The sequence below is a fragment of the Varroa jacobsoni genome, unplaced genomic scaffold (genome assembly GCF_002532875.2).
Source record: "Varroa jacobsoni isolate VJ856 unplaced genomic scaffold, vjacob_1.0 scaffold_1119, whole genome shotgun sequence".
NCBI classification, from domain to species: Eukaryota; Metazoa; Arthropoda; class Arachnida; order Mesostigmata; family Varroidae; genus Varroa; species Varroa jacobsoni.
Window position 1 is genome coordinate 115,928 of NW_019214021.1, and position 17,495 is coordinate 133,422.

The 17,495-nt window shown below is 42.6% G+C and overlaps 1 protein-coding gene across 1 annotated transcript in view; it reads left to right on the plus strand.

The window, feature by feature from the left end:
* Nucleotides 1-17,495, plus strand: part of LOC111266817 (uncharacterized) — a 74,793-nt gene that overhangs the window by 42,717 nt on the left and 14,581 nt on the right. Inside the window, exon 6 of the mRNA XM_022844618.2 lies at nucleotides 16,821-17,001. Coding sequence (XP_022700353.1) covers nucleotides 16,821-17,001 — 181 coding nt within the window. The remainder of the gene's footprint in view (nucleotides 1-16,820; nucleotides 17,002-17,495) is intronic.

Consider the following 17,495-nt stretch of genomic DNA (forward strand, 5'->3'; position numbering starts at 1 on the left):
GCCGACCGCTGAACTTTGGCGCTACCAATAGAACGTTCCTACCAGATCCGTTACACACCGTACAAAAGAACGCTTATTAAAAAGCTTTCGGCAGACTTCTCAAGCGAGTCCGTGGGGACACAACGCTGATGGCAGCCGCTTGGAGTGCAGCGAGCGGTGTCTACGCAGCAAGTTGTGGCAATTGTTTAGTGTAGACCGAACAGGGGTAACGGGCAACTCACAAACGATGGAAAGGTTTAGAAGCGTTGTATGGAGGTAGCCTGGTTATCGTGGAAATGCACACGGCCCCCAGAGAAAACGAAAGCTACGCCTATTGCCAGCGAACCGACATCGCTTTGCCCTATGCGGGTTTGGCTGGACCGTAACTTGTGAGCCCCCTGCCACCTCCCTTGGCCTTTTTCACCCTTCTAACTACATCAGCCACATGATACTCTAGACAGCCTTTAGTGCTCAACACTACTAGCTAAATCCGCTAGTTGTAGTAGTGGATGTAGTCCGTTTGAAATGATGCCCCACAGCTGCTCCGGATGTAAAGCTCCAAGTATTCAATGCTAACAGTAATAAGGGCACTGACGCGGATCTGTCCTGCTCGCCTACAGGCCAACTTCAGTGGACGGGCGCAAAGGTTCTGTTGTTTCTAGGAAAAGGAGTTCGTCGGTGCATCAGTGTTGTATATTAGTCGTTGTAGATGTATGTGCGTATGTGGGTCTGTCTTATACAGTAATAAAAAACGGGCCGATTTAGGTGACCTAAACAACGCGGCTATACTAAATATGTCGCTTAATAGGCACATAAGCGGGCGCGATCAGGTCAAGCCAGTTCAAACAAACGAAGGATATTATAGACTCAGAACTATAAATATGTCACTATAAACAAACTTGTAGCTCTATCCAAGTGAAATCGTAATATTATTACTAATGGATCCGTAATATTATTAGAGGTGATTATGAAGTAAGCTTCACCATTTTTATGAACGTTGCGTGAAGAGCGGTGCATTAGAGAGTCAACGGGACTATAGCGAAGTATTTGGTCCTAAACATTTCATTGATTATTAGTCGCTATAGCATGGAGCGATCTACTTCACAACGTTACCGCGTAACTCCTACAGAACCTACCTATTTCCTTTAGGTCATCTAAACTATACTTCAAATATTTATATTCTGTTTATAATTTATTATTCTCCCACGAATAGTTCCGAGACATTTTTATCTATTTTTTTATTTATTTTTATTTATTTATTTATTAAATATACCGGAAAGCATATTGAAATACCAATTACCTCCGCAAAGATTACAAAGAAAGTATGATCTACAAACGTTAATTAGTCCGAGTATAAAAGCTGGAACGATTAGCTTCCAATTTTCAAGGTCAGATCAGGCCTTTCTATATAGTAGGAAGGATGTTCTTGTTCTAGAATCAAAGGGTAACAAGGAGCAAGAAGAGATCGCGGCGTCCCTTGGGAGAGTAACCAAAAATGGAAAAGAAAAAATAAGAACGAATTTAAGCTAATGATGGAGAAAAAAAGTCAGCTTCATTTCTGTTTTTTAGCGGAGATGTTGAACAGTAAGAGCTATTTCCGAGCTATTTTATTTTCCCGCGGGAAACATCTCAGCTAGTTTTCACGTCAGTTGCCCCTGTCATCGCCCAAGTCTTCTTGTGGTCAGACAATTTATCCTTCCTTCTCGGGAAAAGTCTTATCCTAAAGCCGCCAAACAGTCCCCATGCCGGCTAACTTCCCCTTGGGGTTTTTCTATATGCGCCTCTATAATATTAATAATTAACCGCATACCGGGAAAGACCACACTTTCAAAAAAACATATTAGCGGTTGTTGACACTGACCGAGCTGAAGTACCGGCCATATTCTGTCAATGTTTTAGTGTGACCGAGGTTGGGCGCCAGTGGTAGTCGGTACCAGGAGACTGGTGACTGAAAGTGACTGTCGTGATGACCGTTCCATGAAGCAAATCGACGTTTAGATTTGCTATTAGTCTTTTATTTTTGAGACACGAATGACGAACAGACGTAGTAGGACCCATGGGAAAAGAACCAAAGGCTGGCTTCTATTTGCATATACCTATTAATGACTGAAGCCAGACAAAGAGAACGGACACTTTGGTTCACATATTGTTTGTTAGGTCGCGGCCATTTAATAAAATTACTCCATTTTAGACATATTTACAATTACTGGAAAAAATACACCCTGATAAAATTTCCATTGGTGTAGAGCGAGTGCAAACAATGATGCGGTGTAACAATATTGATATAGAAATAATCAAGTTTCGAAAAGCCAACTTTTTCTGTGCGAGGATAATGTCCAAAAATTCTAAATGTCTAGAAGAAGCGAACGTTCTTCAATCCATATCTAACGTCTTCTGATCCCTATACCGATCTTCATTGTTATACAAAAATATCTATATAACATTACCAGTTAAAGCCTATTAGATATTACCTATTCAGGCCGATAAGTAGAGCGCACGGTTCACACACACACGTAACAAAACGCGTAATAGCTATTACCTTCTGTTAATGAATATCAGGGTCGATTTATTTGTATGATTAAGACCTCTATAGCCTGCTAGAGCTTTGTAAGTACTATGCAAAGCCACTGACCACCTATACAGAGCCGATCGTGTTGTTGATACGCTTAACAACGAATAGAAGAGTGTACAGGGCTTCGATAAAGGTCAATGTATAGATCTAACCCTATGCTGCTGCTGCTGTGCCAGCCGGCGTACATTGTACCAATCTGTCTGATGGCTTCTATTGTAATTGTCGTTCGTGTATCACATCGAACGATTGTCGTGATGATGATAGCTAAAAACAAACTGACAAACATAGTTGAAATCGTCGTCATTACGAATAGCATTACTCAATGTACCTGTGGATCAGTGGAAGAAATAAAACTTTATTTTTTCATAGCGGCCATTCGAGCATTGTTGTTTTTTGTACACACGTAACAGCATATATTGAAAGCGATCGAGGCTTTCTGTTGTGGATCGCCTCGTTGTCAAAAGTACGATGGGTGCGAGGCACCCCCCTCGATCTGTCGAATGTAGAGCATGACACACATAACAACAACAAATTACAGCAAACTACGCCGAAGTTAAAACAAACCAAGCAGACAGTTTAGCGGAAAGGTACTAAATCTACCACAGTAACGATACAAGGACCAAGGGCCTCCTTTGTGATTTTACGATTTTCATATCCTGGCTGATATGGCTGTTTTAATGGTGAATGGCTGACTAGCAGACAGATGGTAACGGCCCCTTACACCTAGCTAGTCGCCGGTAACAGCCCAGCTTAAACGGACGGCCGGTTGGCTGGCCTGAACGTGGGCCGTCATCAAATGATGTCTGTTAAAGTCAACTAGAATCAGATCGAACGCTAAAAATTTGGACCATCCGAATGTTGACGGTATTGACAAAAACGATACAAAATTCGCTCGGTATTCCGATACGGAAGTATGGACGTTCACGATGTATGAATCACTCGGACATTTTCCGCCTTTGATAAAATAATTAAACGTTTTTGTTCATTCGTCGCGTGGCAAAATACTAGCCTCATTAAGGCCACAATGCTTTGCTGTGACGGCAGAAGCAAACTATGACGCGTATCGGTCGAAAGTTTATTGCCGCCCTGTACGAGATTCGGTGAATAGCGATAAAATTTTTTTGAAAAGACGTTTTATTTAAAACAAGGCCGTGTTTTTTTTTAGTGAGATGGATAATGTTCATACCTTGCATTTTATAACAAACAGCCATAGTTTGCCGCGTTGTGAGTGCGTGAGCTGTACATAGTAGGTTCGCTCTTTGCTACTTTGTCACTATAAGGATCTGGACAACGGCAGCTCGTCGGATTCGATCACTTACGATAAAGGAATTGGACCAATTGTTTACAGATTGTCTCCCTGAAAGCCTTGCAAATCACAAACGTAGTAAAAAGTATTTGTGATGCGTATTTCTCCGTGACACAAAACGCGCTTGTAATCCACTTGCCTAGGTTTATTTATTCGATCGGAACAGTTATAGGGATTGCTTATGAGTTTACAGGACATAGAACTAATCCATTCTACACATTTATCCTTAAGGCCTGATCAGAGTTTAAAGGCAAAGGAAAATTAGAAAAACGAAATTGTACTTAATGGGCTCGGATTTTTTCGAATACATGCCCTAACTAACAGCTAAGGGTCCTTAACTCAATCCTCATTCAAAACATGACCATATAGCCTGAGGGAAACAATTATGATTCTCTAAAAACACAAATTTAAAAATACACCGATTGCAAATATTATTTGCGGAGTATGGTGTTTTTAACTGATGTTTAAACGACGCTTCAACGTGTACTTATAAATTCCTTTTATAGCCTCATATGATCGTTTCTCGCACTATCTGTAAGGCCGCCTTCTCTATGAATTATGGGAAGAACGCATGAAATAGGATTTTCAACGTTGAATACGAACAGATTATTCTCGCTGCTTATAATGAACTAAAAACAAGTCTACTAAAAATAGATAACCTTCCTTCATTTCGCCTGTGTGCTGCGCTAAGGCCTTTCGACAATAAGGTTCCACAGCCGTCACGGTTTTCAAGTAAAAAACGTTCGTCCCCCGATCTTTTATTCGCAAAATATTCACTTCTGTCAATTATGCTTCCTAAGGGCAATTAAATTAAGAAGCCGTTAGAGTACACAGCAACCGAACTCTTGGTACTCCTGGCATTTGGTTACCAACAAGTGCATAAAGACCTGATGTCTCGACGAAAAATGCCCAGTCATCCACTCAAATAGCGGTATTGTTCGTGCCGCCTGCCCTGCTGGATTCTCTGTTCCCGATAAGAAGTCGCCCATAACTTTATGCTGCCTTACGATTCTCCTCTATAGACTACTGAGGATTGCAGAAGGGAAACGTAAGAAGCTACTATAGCCTAAAACAGTACTTGTATCAGTATAGCTTGACGCTGCTGAAGAACGTAATTACTCTGCCGCGGGCAGAGAAAATGCTAGTCGACATCTTGAACCCGCGTGCGTGCATGCATTACTTGATTATGTCGTGACTGCGTCAAGCAGGAGAAAGGACACAGATCTACAAGCCCTGTTAGCTACCGTTAATGTATGTAGTAGATTCAACAACTGGAAGCATTGTGCTGATCTCTTCGGGATGGGATGGGGTGTGGACGGACGGGGGGCGGAATAGAGCTATGCAGCCTTTCAGGTGACGCGTTCTATTACGGAGAATTTTTCTCGACTGCGAATTTACATAATGGGTAGTGTCTTATATATAGATACTTTGAGGGCATTAAGAAAAAGAAGGCTTCCCATTAACAATGTCTATATCTGTATACTTTCTATGAGAACAAAACGGATGTCTAGGCCTCTATTTGCCTCGAAGTAAAGAACAAATCTATGGCTGCAAGCAATGAATGCTTCTCACAGTTTTTCGTGCCATTATGGCCACACATTCGCAACGTCCCGTCTTATCCAGCTGCTTGTGCTGTTGAAGTTGGCCTATGTGTTTGTACCTTGGTACTTCTGTGGAGGTAGATGAGAATATGAATGAAGGAGAGGAGGAAACGGGCGTAGAGGACGTGCAAGCACTATGATACGGCTGTAAGGCCTAGAAGAATACCTGTCATAGACATCTGTGTACGAGCAAGAAGCACGCAAAGCAGGAAGCCGGCCGGCTGCGAACCGTAGCTCCTTTGCATAATGTGCTTCGGCTGTTTGCTGTTTGTTTCGCCGTAGCCAGGTGAGAAGATGGGTGACCTTTCGAGGCCATTTATGGGATTGTCCACAAAACTGGTCGTTAGCAGATGCTACACTGCGCGTACCATTACTTCACGAAGCCATTTAGACATCCACAATCATCGGTTCGCGTTCCGTACGCTGGCGTACAGGAACGCTGTTTTGACAACCGTGGTTTATTATGCGGCTCCACTGTACGAGTGCTGTCATTTTTCCGAATGCACGATACCGGCCTAACATCAGTTTAGCGCCATGCGGCTAAGCAAGTGTCGGTCCCCTGACAAGGAAAGTGGTGTAGAAGTACTGGCAATACGCAGAAGATATTTCGATGAATTCATACTTACAATCGCTTTTTGCCGTTAGGTCGTTGTGGTTACTAACATCGGGAATCACTGGAAGTTATTTGAATTTAATAGGATCATCTTAAAATCAAACGGGAATATTATAAACAAATCGTATATTTACGTTTTCATATACCTTATATAAAGCGTCATAAAAAGCAACGAGAACTACAGCCAAACTAACTTTGACGCTGTCATGAAAGAATGATCTTTCCTTTCAGAACTTCCCACAGGAGAACCACTACGTCGAACTAGGTGAGAGGTAGTAGTAAGAGGTGAGAGGTTTCTTGATAGGATTGTAGGTGATGTGGTGCGTGATACAATATGTGCAGGCCATGGTGCTCTGTGGTGATGTATCCGACGTGCTCACTCGCTCTTCCTGTATCCCGGTCTTTTGCTGCTAGGGTATCTAGGGTAGGTAGCTGCTTGGTCGACAGGATGCAGGAAGGCAGACAGAAGAATGGTTTGGTCTGTGCGCTACAGCCTGCCTTCCTGGTCGTCATTGTTGTTGTCGGTCTCGACTCGCTCCTGAACTGATAACAGCAACCAGCCACCGTTACTGGTGAAAGTAACGGTAGAGTAACGGTGGCAGCAGCGGCATGTGAACCAGCCTCTGGTCTTGCGTACTCTCTCCAACCGTCTTTTTCCTCTAAGTGATTCCTGATTCCCTCGGGATCCCGCCTTGACTCCTTCGAGCCTATACGCCATACAGCGTAGCCCTGGAAACACTCTGTTGCTCGAGAGTGTCTGCCAACCTAGCAGCGATGGCATTGGCTAGTGACGCCCTAACGACTGCCATCTTCTCATTGCTGATTAAGCGCGAAAAGGGGAGTATTTAGCGAATAGTGGTAGTAGTCAGTTACCATCTGACCGTGCGGCATTTGCTTGGACTCCCGTTAGGTCAGCGTCCATCTGCAGAACGAAATTAGAACAGTTGCACGACTGCAGGAGCAGCCTTCACTGCTTCCGATGAGCTTTCTCAGCGGCGGCCCCGCCGCCGTCAACATCGCGAATCGTCTCATTACCGCACTCCGTTGCTAGCGACCGGGCGATTGGGTGAGCAGCCAGCGAGCAAAGTCTCTCTCCCGCCGCTATCACCGCCCGACGTGATGGTTCGAGAGAGCTGTGGTTCGTTGGAAGAGGAGGGGTAAGTGAGTGGGTTGAAACTCGGCCAGGCGACCGAGTTGTGAATCTTGGTGTAAAAGACCACCACAGGCCGGTGGAGGTATCTCTTCTCCGCCTACCACTCTGTTGGTAAGTAGGTCGGCGAGTTGTTTGCTTCGCTGTAATGGTTCCGTGAGTCGCTTGGCTAACAGCAGCCTTTTGTCGACTCCAGTGAGGGGTCACAGCAACAGAAACGGCGGCGACGTCTTTTTGGCAGCGGTGGTAATGCTGCTGTTGCTGCTGCTGCTGCTGTTGTTTGTCGTCTTCCACTTCTTCTATGACCTCGCACAGGAGAAATGCAGAAGCAAACTTTTGGCCCCTTCCTCTAACTGTACTACAGGGACAGTACTTCTCTCTTTAACCTGTGGGACAACTTCCATTCCCCTTGACCTCTTTCCGATGCCTTACCTTCGCCTAGAGCGGTCCTGCCTTTCGTACCCTTACACATAGTTCCTGCTCCGCTGAGGCCCGTTAGCAAGAAGCCAGGGCCAACTACACCTGGCCTCTTTAGTAGCCCCAAAAGCAACAGCAGTGGGCAATATTTCCATCCCTAAAAAAGCCAACGATAGCAATTACGCGAACACCAACGACTCAAGCCGTGGAGATCGTATTCGGCCTCGTATGGCACTTAAACAACAATTAGTTGGCACTCGAGAAGCGGTAGTAAACGTTGCAATAGGGATGCGATAGTCACGGTGGCATCCCAAAGCACCAGAAGCTACAGGACGATCGCAGTAAATGTCACATATCTTTTTCCTTTCTTTTTTTTCCTTGCTTGTTTTTTTAGTATCGCCATAGTTCGTATGTCTACTTTTAAGCCCAACTAAAGGTTACAAGGTCGTTTTTGTTACTGTTTGATAAAAAACACAGTGGTTAGTTATGTTTGGAGCAAATGGCATTAATATCGCCTATGGCTGTGCTGTTTTTAAATGCAACAACGTTAACTGGTCAGCAGATATAAATATTCCTCTTATAGATGAATATTTTTGTGCTATGGAGTACACGTGTACTTGCTCTCAATATCAGCATGAGTCTCCGAGCACAGAGAGAGTTCCGGCGAACGAAAGCACACGATGCTTGTCGGCCTTCTACTATAGCACAATAAAGTAAATATCCTTACACTGAGTTTTGTAAGAGTATATATACAGATGAAATTGGTCGGTAACTTATGTAAGTTGTCGACCGATTCGTCTTTTTACGCCCTCAACCTGCCAACCCGCAAAGAATAGTAGGTTACTTAGTGGTAAACACATTAGCGTGTGCGATAGGTAATAACGGAATGTTACACTTTAGGATAGCGTTCGTTTTCCGTAAAGACCCGCGCTTGAAATATGGTCTATTGCGGATTTCCTAAATTAATTAAAATTGCTGAACTAATAAACACAATCCTCATATTTAGGACTCATTTAGGAGAGAATCCAAGTGCAAGCGACACGCAGCCACTCTAGAAGAAGAAATTCTGGTACGGTTTGTGGTCTGAAACTATCATCGGGCCTTTCCTTGAAAATGACGATGGAGGTGATGAGCTCTATTGTACAATCTTTTTTTGCAGCCTAAAATGACGACGCTGTGTGCAGATAACCTTTGGTGTTAACGAGGTGGGGCATCTTGCCACACAGCGTGGAAAAGAATCTGTCTAAAACCATGTTTTTATATTGGTTTACCTCGGTACGTGGCGATAACATCAAAGACTTGTATTGACTTCTCCCGATTCCTTCCTGCAAAATAACGTGAAGGAGTAACATAATGCCGAAAACAATCTTCGACATTAAAAAGAGAATTTATTAAAACATTAGTGTTAAATTAACGAGAACTTTTATTATACTAAAAGGATCGACTTATGGAAGCAGTCCTTGGCAGGACATTTGACTAACACTGTTTCGACATTACTATGTGACGCTGTTTATGTATATAACATATGTCGCACAATATATATATATATATATATATAGTGCAAATTAGATCTTCTATGCTGGATTAACGTATATAATATAATAAGAAACGCCCAAACACTCGGTCTTGCTTTTCCTTCCGGAAGCATTTCAATAGCCCGGCAACTTGTTATATAATGTACATTTGTCAAGTTATCTTTGCAATACCTGCATATATGTATATATATACAGACTGCAGCACATCTAAGGTCAGAATGGCTCTTATGAGTTATCCGTAAGCCCGTATCTAAACAAGACAAAATACTTCACTGGTGCTAGAAATGCTGTTTTTCATAGTCATGCTTAGACAATATAACCATTATTTACGGCAAGTACAGCTTCAATTTTAGTGTCTAAGCCGCTTACTAACTATTGTCAAGATATTTCCTATTTAATCCACAAATAGGTTATAATAGTAATTGGGCACTAATATGTAAGTGCTCAAAGCGGCCAAGGTCCGAGAGGTGCAGGGGGGAGCACAAAGAATCTCAAAAGGATCAGCTGTGGGAGCTTATCTGGGTGACCCAATTGACCATTGGTATTCTCCTTTTCAGAACGGCCGTTAATTTCCGTATCAAAAATCCAGGCATATCAAACATGGATCTTTGATTCACTTCTAGAACCATAGCGTCAAAACCTTTCTAAGCATCTTCTAGCTTGTCTTATTTTTCTTTTTAGGTTTTTCAAAAGCCGCAAAAAGCAAGCAAAAACATAGACCGTCGATATGGGACAAGAAGTTAGAAATGATTTGGTCAGGGTTTGTCCGCTCTAAAGGGATTTGCTAATAGCTTATATTCGCCTAATTGTGAGAAATGGCGAATTGTTTCTATATTGGTCGTTTTATTCAAGAAAAAATTGCCGTTTTTGAATATAATGATTACGATCAAGAGCGCTGGATGACCGGAGCAAGAACCAAATGAAAAGCTGTCAAGAATATCAATTTGTTTATTGGGGTAAACGTAAAATTTTTCCAAAGACGTACATCATTTTATCGGCTTCACTATTCACCGTTTGACCCACTCCCCAAAAAAAATAGATTTTTTACCTACCCAGGGGTCCAGGGTTACCATTCACCAACAAATAAACAAATGTAACTGTATACGTATTTTTCATTTTCTGAAAAGGTATACAGTACCCAACTATTACATTGGCTCGCAAACGATTCCACTTGCCGTAGATACGTCCAGATTTAAACTCACGCTACAATGTAAATGCTCTCATACGGTGATACAACACGCTTGATTTACGGAATAATAGTACAGGTTCGCAGGCACTATGAATTGTCCCCATTAGCGGGCCAGCAAAGAATATAAATAGCTTCCTCTTGGCAGTCGTGGTAAAATCGCGGGATACCACAAGCATGTGCTAAGTGACCACACAAATTATCAAATATGTGGCATATGGTTCTGTATATGAGTGTACGTTACTACCACGTAGAGATCACTTCGAGTAGAGACAGGCGATATCGTGCCCCTGACGTTGATAGCCTAAACTGAATTTACCACTGCTCATCGTCTCCGTACTTCCATCCGCCTCATGCTATTCAATATATTTTCTTCTAGTATATGCCGTGTTGCGCACTTCCGTGCGTATTAGAAAAATAGCAACTCGCTGCTGCAAATATTTAAAGCTCATGAGACGCCTCGTGAGTTTCGTTATGAGTGTTTGTGTATGGATATGTCATTGCGTAGGCTGTGTGGACGAATCTCCTGTTAAGCCTTAAGAAGGTAAGGGACGGCCAATCACGCTAAAAACCCTAATGCAGTTAAACTGACGTGCCTCCGTGGCCCCTACGCCCATATCTTTCCGTGCACTCGTTCACTTGCGTCCGCGTGTCCGCGGCTATGAGCCGCTCCTTGTGCCGAATGCCCCCGACCCTCGCCGTTTAAGTTTAGTCTTTGGCAGCTATTGTTAGATGTGTTTGTCTCTTTCCCAGTGACTCTCCTTTTCCGTTTTCACTTCAGGCCCTCAATGGCCATGCGTAGATGAGAGTGGGCTAATAGTAATAGTTGGAAAGGAGTAAGCTAGAATTAAAAATAGGCAACGGCCGGGAGAATGTCAGTTACGTCTCCAGTACCGGAGTACTAAACACCGATGGGACTTAACGGTAGCCCGTCCTTTTGTCATTACGAGCCACACACGCTGCGGAAATGACAGCGGTACACTCTAACACGGAGCTGACTCATTGTCGCAATGATAAATTGCATCTGTAGACGTTTACGACGAAGCTGTACCAAAAAGTACAAAAGGAAACAGACGTTCTTTGTGCAAAAGCAGAAGAAATCAGGATCGCAAACGTTAACTGATATGCCTTTCTCTCGGGAAAGCTAAAGGGTAATGAGTTATTTTGCCAAAAGACAGAAAAGCGGAAAAAAAGGCTAAATAGAGGAGCAAAGGCGAACGGCCGGTCGTAACTTGCCCATGTTGGCCAACTCGTTTCGAACGCCGACATGCCCCCAACTTGAGCTCGCCGTTATAGAACGCCGCCTCCGGGGGATAAAGTCTGACTATGCTCATTAAGGCATGTGTTTCAGCGAACACCGAAGCGTTGTAGTTGTCCCTGAGTGTCTTAGCCGAAGGCCAGCAAGAAGAGACCATCACTCCGTGCAAAACAGCTGCTGATATATCAGCATTCCGTTACCATGGAGAAAAGAAGCTGGGTAGTGACAAGAAGAAAGAATTAGGTTGCTCGTAACTGCTTGACCGGCGACAAGTCTTCCTCGAAGAGAAAAACATCTGGCCGATAGTCGTCTATCAGCTCAAGGCTGCAAATGCGTAATGGTATCCGTGAACCGTAGTGCTAAGTTTTGCGAGTATATTACCAGACAAGCATGAGACTCAGCAAAACGTAATCGAGCAATCTTTAGTTAAGCGGGGACTCCGTTGAAGTTGGCTTAGCTCAGATACGTTTCTATTAGAATCAGTAAGCACAGCGAAATATACGATTATCTTACTTTGGCGTTGAGGTAGAGGCAAGAACCATATTTAGTTAACGAGGACAAGAACAAGTTAATGAGGACACGTTAAGCTAAGAGAGTTGTGTCGAGTTCATCGTTGCGGCTAACAAATAAACCAATTTCTTCTGAAAGTCTGCCTCCTTGTAGTTATGAAAAGAGGAAGATGTTATCGATGCATGTATAGCACTTAAGTAAGCAACGTTTCCACCACCCTTACGTCACGGTAAGAACTGAAGAACGGGCTACGTTTACAGGTAGCGTTGGTACTCACTTAGTATTCTCGTTCACTTGTCTGCGTTCATATTTTTCATCACCGATCCGTTATGTCGTAATAATTATCTTTGTTTCATTTCCCGTGCTTTTCGTTGCCTCATGGACAAGTGGCCGGCACTGACACGTTCGCTATTCAACTAATCCGACCAGAGTCAGCAACAGGAGTGACAGCAGCGTAAGGTCCTCAACGCCGAGAAAAAAGGGGCAAACAGAACAAAGGCAGTAAGCAAACGCGCGAAACAACAAAACCGACTATTTCTCATCGCATCTAAAACTATCACCCGTCTGCTATAAATATGTTTGCTACCGGCGTGATAGTGACTGTTGTGAAATTTACTTTTATAATGAATTCTAGGGGCGGGGGGAGGGCTGATTGGAGAAGTATTCGATGGTTGTTCTACACAAGTGAACGACAAGGGGGCGCAGGGGATTCAATCGTGTGTGCATAATAGAATAAGAACACCCGTTACCGTATTGGTCTTCTAACAGAAAAGAAATCGAGTCGACTGAATTTATAAGTTGAATTGGACTATTTCGCTGCGTGTATTAGCTACTTTTGACTCTGCGCTTTGAGCCACGGGCTTTTAAACTTAATCATATACAAACGCTCAATGGCGTGTTTAAGAAATCCTAGAAAAAGAGAAGCAGGAAGCAAAAGAATTGACTCTAATAGTCCTAAAAATGATCTCGGTTCCCCTACCCATTTATATTTTTCTTTGTGAAAAAAAATCTAGATGAATCGCAGACATTCAAAATTAGAATCGTCCTCGTCAGTATAGCGGTGATAACGAATCATTCATAAACTTTAACGAACGTTTGATTCTTGCGGTACACTCGTGCTCAATTGCGGTTTGTAGATCTTTTAATTATAGTCAGTTCTCTGGTGCAGGGCCTATCATCAAAGTATATCGTGCGAGAAAAGTCCTATTGCCGTCAGGTTCAGACAATCGGCAGAATACTCTGAAGAACCTCCTCTGCAACAACTCCATATCTGCCTAAGACTTCTATTAAAGTATGCTCTTACATAGGGTGAGGGCGCTCTATCCTGTTGGAAGTAAAATTTGCCACCTTTACTTTCAAGTCTTCACGAGTGCGTCATAAGAAATAACTTGCAGTAAAGTTAAATAGTAATAAGTAACAACTGTGCTTGCTGGCAGAAAACAATGGTCCAGTTAATCATTCACCTGAAATTTCGCGCTAAATTGTAATTGCTGATAATTTTCAATGGTATTTTTTCGCTGTTTCAATGGTATTTATAGCTGCTCAGTAGATGCAATTAGGCCGATCAATTAATTATGCTATTGAGTTATATTATAGTTTCTTTATTCCAAATAATCTTCCCTGAAAACTATGTATTCTGTCTACATTTCCATAAATATTATTGGCAAAATTATATTCTTTCCGGATCATCATCTGTGATAAAGGTCAACTTTCCCTATCCTACAGTGTCCTAGAATGCGATGACGGCTTGATTTTTCTAACGCCGATCAAATCAGGTATCCTGCGACTTGGTTGTCCCACAGACTGAGATCTCTCGCTAAAACTTTTCGCTTTTTTTCTTCACCAGTAAAACTAGTTGATATAGGGAACGTTGCCTATAGCATCCTGAATAGTTCTATCTGCTTCAAACTTGTCTCTGATCCGATTAACGGTGAGTCGCATAGATGGATCTGCCTGCAGCGTTTTATCTGTACGTATGCGTCCAATAGCACTCCGTTTTCTCAGTGTTTTTAATTAATTATATCGTGGAACGGAAGAACAATGAGAGGAAACAGTTGCGTCATGTATAGTCTTATAATGCACTAAATGTTGCACATTACAATTTATCATTCATGGAAGTTTAGAGTCTATGATGAATTTTTTATGAGTGCCGCGTTGGAAGGCTACCCGAGATATGGAAGAATGGTCATTTACAGACAAAATGTCCTCGGGCGAATCCTCAGAGTCAGCATAATCTATTGTAGCCAGTGTGAACTTATTCAGCTTCTAATATTTAACGCGTCAAAATATAAATGTATGGCATCCACTAAGGATAACGGTGTTGGATGTATAAAAATCGCTTCTAATTAATGATGAGGCAATAAATTATTTAGAAAACGACGTCCATCGCTTGTCCAGGGCTATCCGGACAGTTTGCTAAGTGAGAGGCACCTATCTGAAGATAAATGCACGTCGATTTCGCATGTATGCGTGCCTGTTAACTGTGACTGGGACGCTTTTCCTGAGCGTGCACGTGTAGATAGATTTTTTTCTTTACTTTCGCAAATTGGCCGAGTCGGTCATACGACTGCTGCGCAGTAATTGTAACAACAATCAATAACATGATGTCGTCTTTATCTAGAAGCTTGTACTACATGTTAGATTCGAATGTATAATAAGCAATGGTGGGGCCATTAGTCTGAAACGCCTTCCTGAAGAGCTGAGGTTAGCATAAAATGCCTACACTCGATTGACGGGAAGGCCAGTTGATCGGCTAACGTCTGCCAGCCAATGCCCAGATACTTCTAGGTTTATAAGCGTGTTATTTTTATTTTTGTCGGCCCGTTCCCTACTTGCCTAGCGCAGAGCGGACTAGAACAATGTCTATACTAGACCGCATGTTCGTATTGTGTTGAAAATAAAATCATATGGATGCTGTACATACACAGTGCTGCGTAAAAAGCTCGATCTCGTCCTGTTGTTTCGTAATTCGCGCAAATTTTTTGTTAATATGAGCTTGTTATAAGCTTGCTACTCCTGTATTTTATTTAATAATGCCGATATGTTCACTCAGCGAATCATTTTGGCTTTGCTAATTTCAGCATTTGTTCTTTTTGTAAAAGCAATTATCTAACAAAAACTGAAACCCTAGTCGCGCACAGCACTTCAATCTTGTAGAAGCTGCGCAGGACGAAATTCAATTATACAGGAGCCTGCGTGCCCTATCGTAGCACAAAAAGATATGTTTCCTTCGGATTTTCGAAAGATCATACAATATAACTATGTAATAATACTGCTATGCTGTATATGTTTTCGGTAGTTTTCCTGCGAAGTAAAAGATCCTTCAAATACTACTTAACACATTTTCCTCTGCGGCAGCGTTCTACATTCTACCCTCTATATAGTATGCTATCATACAGCTGAAATCTAAATGCCGGTTCAACGTATGCTTTTTTGCCATGGTGGTGCGGAGAGTAGTCGCCCTCTGCGGCAAACACAAACAGAAGTTTGGCCATTTTTCAATTCGCCTGAACACAAGTTAGCTGTAATCGTTTCGTTAGATGAAAGCCGTTCAGGACCTGTCCGTGCAGGACGGGATAACCGGCATCGACAGGAAAGGGGTCGGGAACGGCGGTGGCAATGTGCAATCAGATGCTGCTTTGACGAATGCTGTTTTTCTAGTTTTTGTGACCAAGCAAATTACTCCTACTGGTGCTGGTAACGTAGCAGTAAACGCCAAGTTGGCAGATGCCAGCCCCGTAACCGTAGTCGCATACCGTTCCTCGAACAGACGCTGCGGCCGTCGGCTAATTGTTGACAAAGGGATAGGACGCTGTGTAGATGTCCGTATGCATAGAGGGCTTGCCGCTAGTTGTTGTAGCGTACATTATGGTGACATTTTTGTTAACGACTTCATGCCAACTCCCCAAAGCAGACCATGCAGGACTGGTTGCCATAGTCAGTTAGCCCCTCAGCGCCAAACGATCTTCGTTCGATCAAATGGTTTACACATGTGGAGTTAGCATTTCTCTGTGTCGGGCCTCATTCTTTCTCTCCCCTACCTTCCTTTCGATTTTTCTCCTTATACGTCCGTATCGGTCGGAAAACGACGCTCCGTTTCGCTACATTCGTCGACGTCCTAAGCGGACCAATCGAGCGTCTGTCTTCGTGTGGTTCTGCTTGCAAACAATGGCCCTTCTCTCGACTACTGCCGGTCTCGCAGCTGTGTTCTTCCCTTTTTAGCCGCACCTCCAACAGATGCGGAGTTACTTTTTTAAAGTGACAAGCGAGAGAAGGGGTAGTGCATCTCATTAACGAATAGGCAATATTTATTTGATTGATCTCTGGACATCGCAAAACGACCTTGTCTGGGGGAGCTGGAAGATGGTAAAACGATAACGGCATTGCACTCAGTGGCTTATTATCTAGACGGACTGTGGTTTAGGTTAATGGCAGACACACCTACTTTAATGGGGAAGTCGCCGTTCAGGTCCAGGATTTAAAAATTTCTTGCTTCGGTTCTGTTGTGTGAAATCTACTAGTCTCCTTTACAGAAGAGTTCATGACTACTATGATACACCACAAATGGTAATCTTTCGGTTTAACATCGTGTAATCTTTATAACATATCTATACTCTGCTCGCGAATATATATATTATTATTAATGATGCAAACGGTGCATTTTTATATTACTGTTGTATGATTATTCTTCTAGGAAGCGGACCAAGTCCATCCAGTCGTGCGGGTTCTTCGGGTTCATCAGGGGTGTCAGTTATATCCGGTGTATGGGATCCCGCCAATTTAGCTAGAGAACTTGAGGCTCTTCGTACCGAGCTGGAAAAAGCTCGACAAACCATTAACTCGATGCAAATTGCGGAGCAACAGCTTAAACAAAGGTACGTGTTCTACAAAAAATGTACATAAATATTTCGTAGTTAGTAAGTCGATAAAACCTATACTTTTAATTCATATGTTGGGTATATAAACGGTTTATTCATATCAATGCTTTATAGTCGAATGTTTTCAATTCAATCGTGTAGAGGTAATGCAAATAAGCTCGATGCGCTTTACAATAGGTGCTTTGTTAATTAAAAAACAGATGACAGCTTATAATACTTCCTATCGTAGATATACGTATAAGTTAAGAAGACATGCTAAACTATAAAACAAAGTCGACGCGTTCTTATAGTTAATGTAATATTGAAGACCTGTACTCATAACGATTTCAAGGAGAACCTAGGTGGTAAATTATAGGATTTCTGAATAGCTGGTGAAACCATGTTTACAAGATATGCAGACTATGCTTTCATCATGAACAACTACGTCGCCAGTGACCCCGCTCTTTGGAACAGACTATTAAATATCTGTAAAAATACATCGTACGAAGATT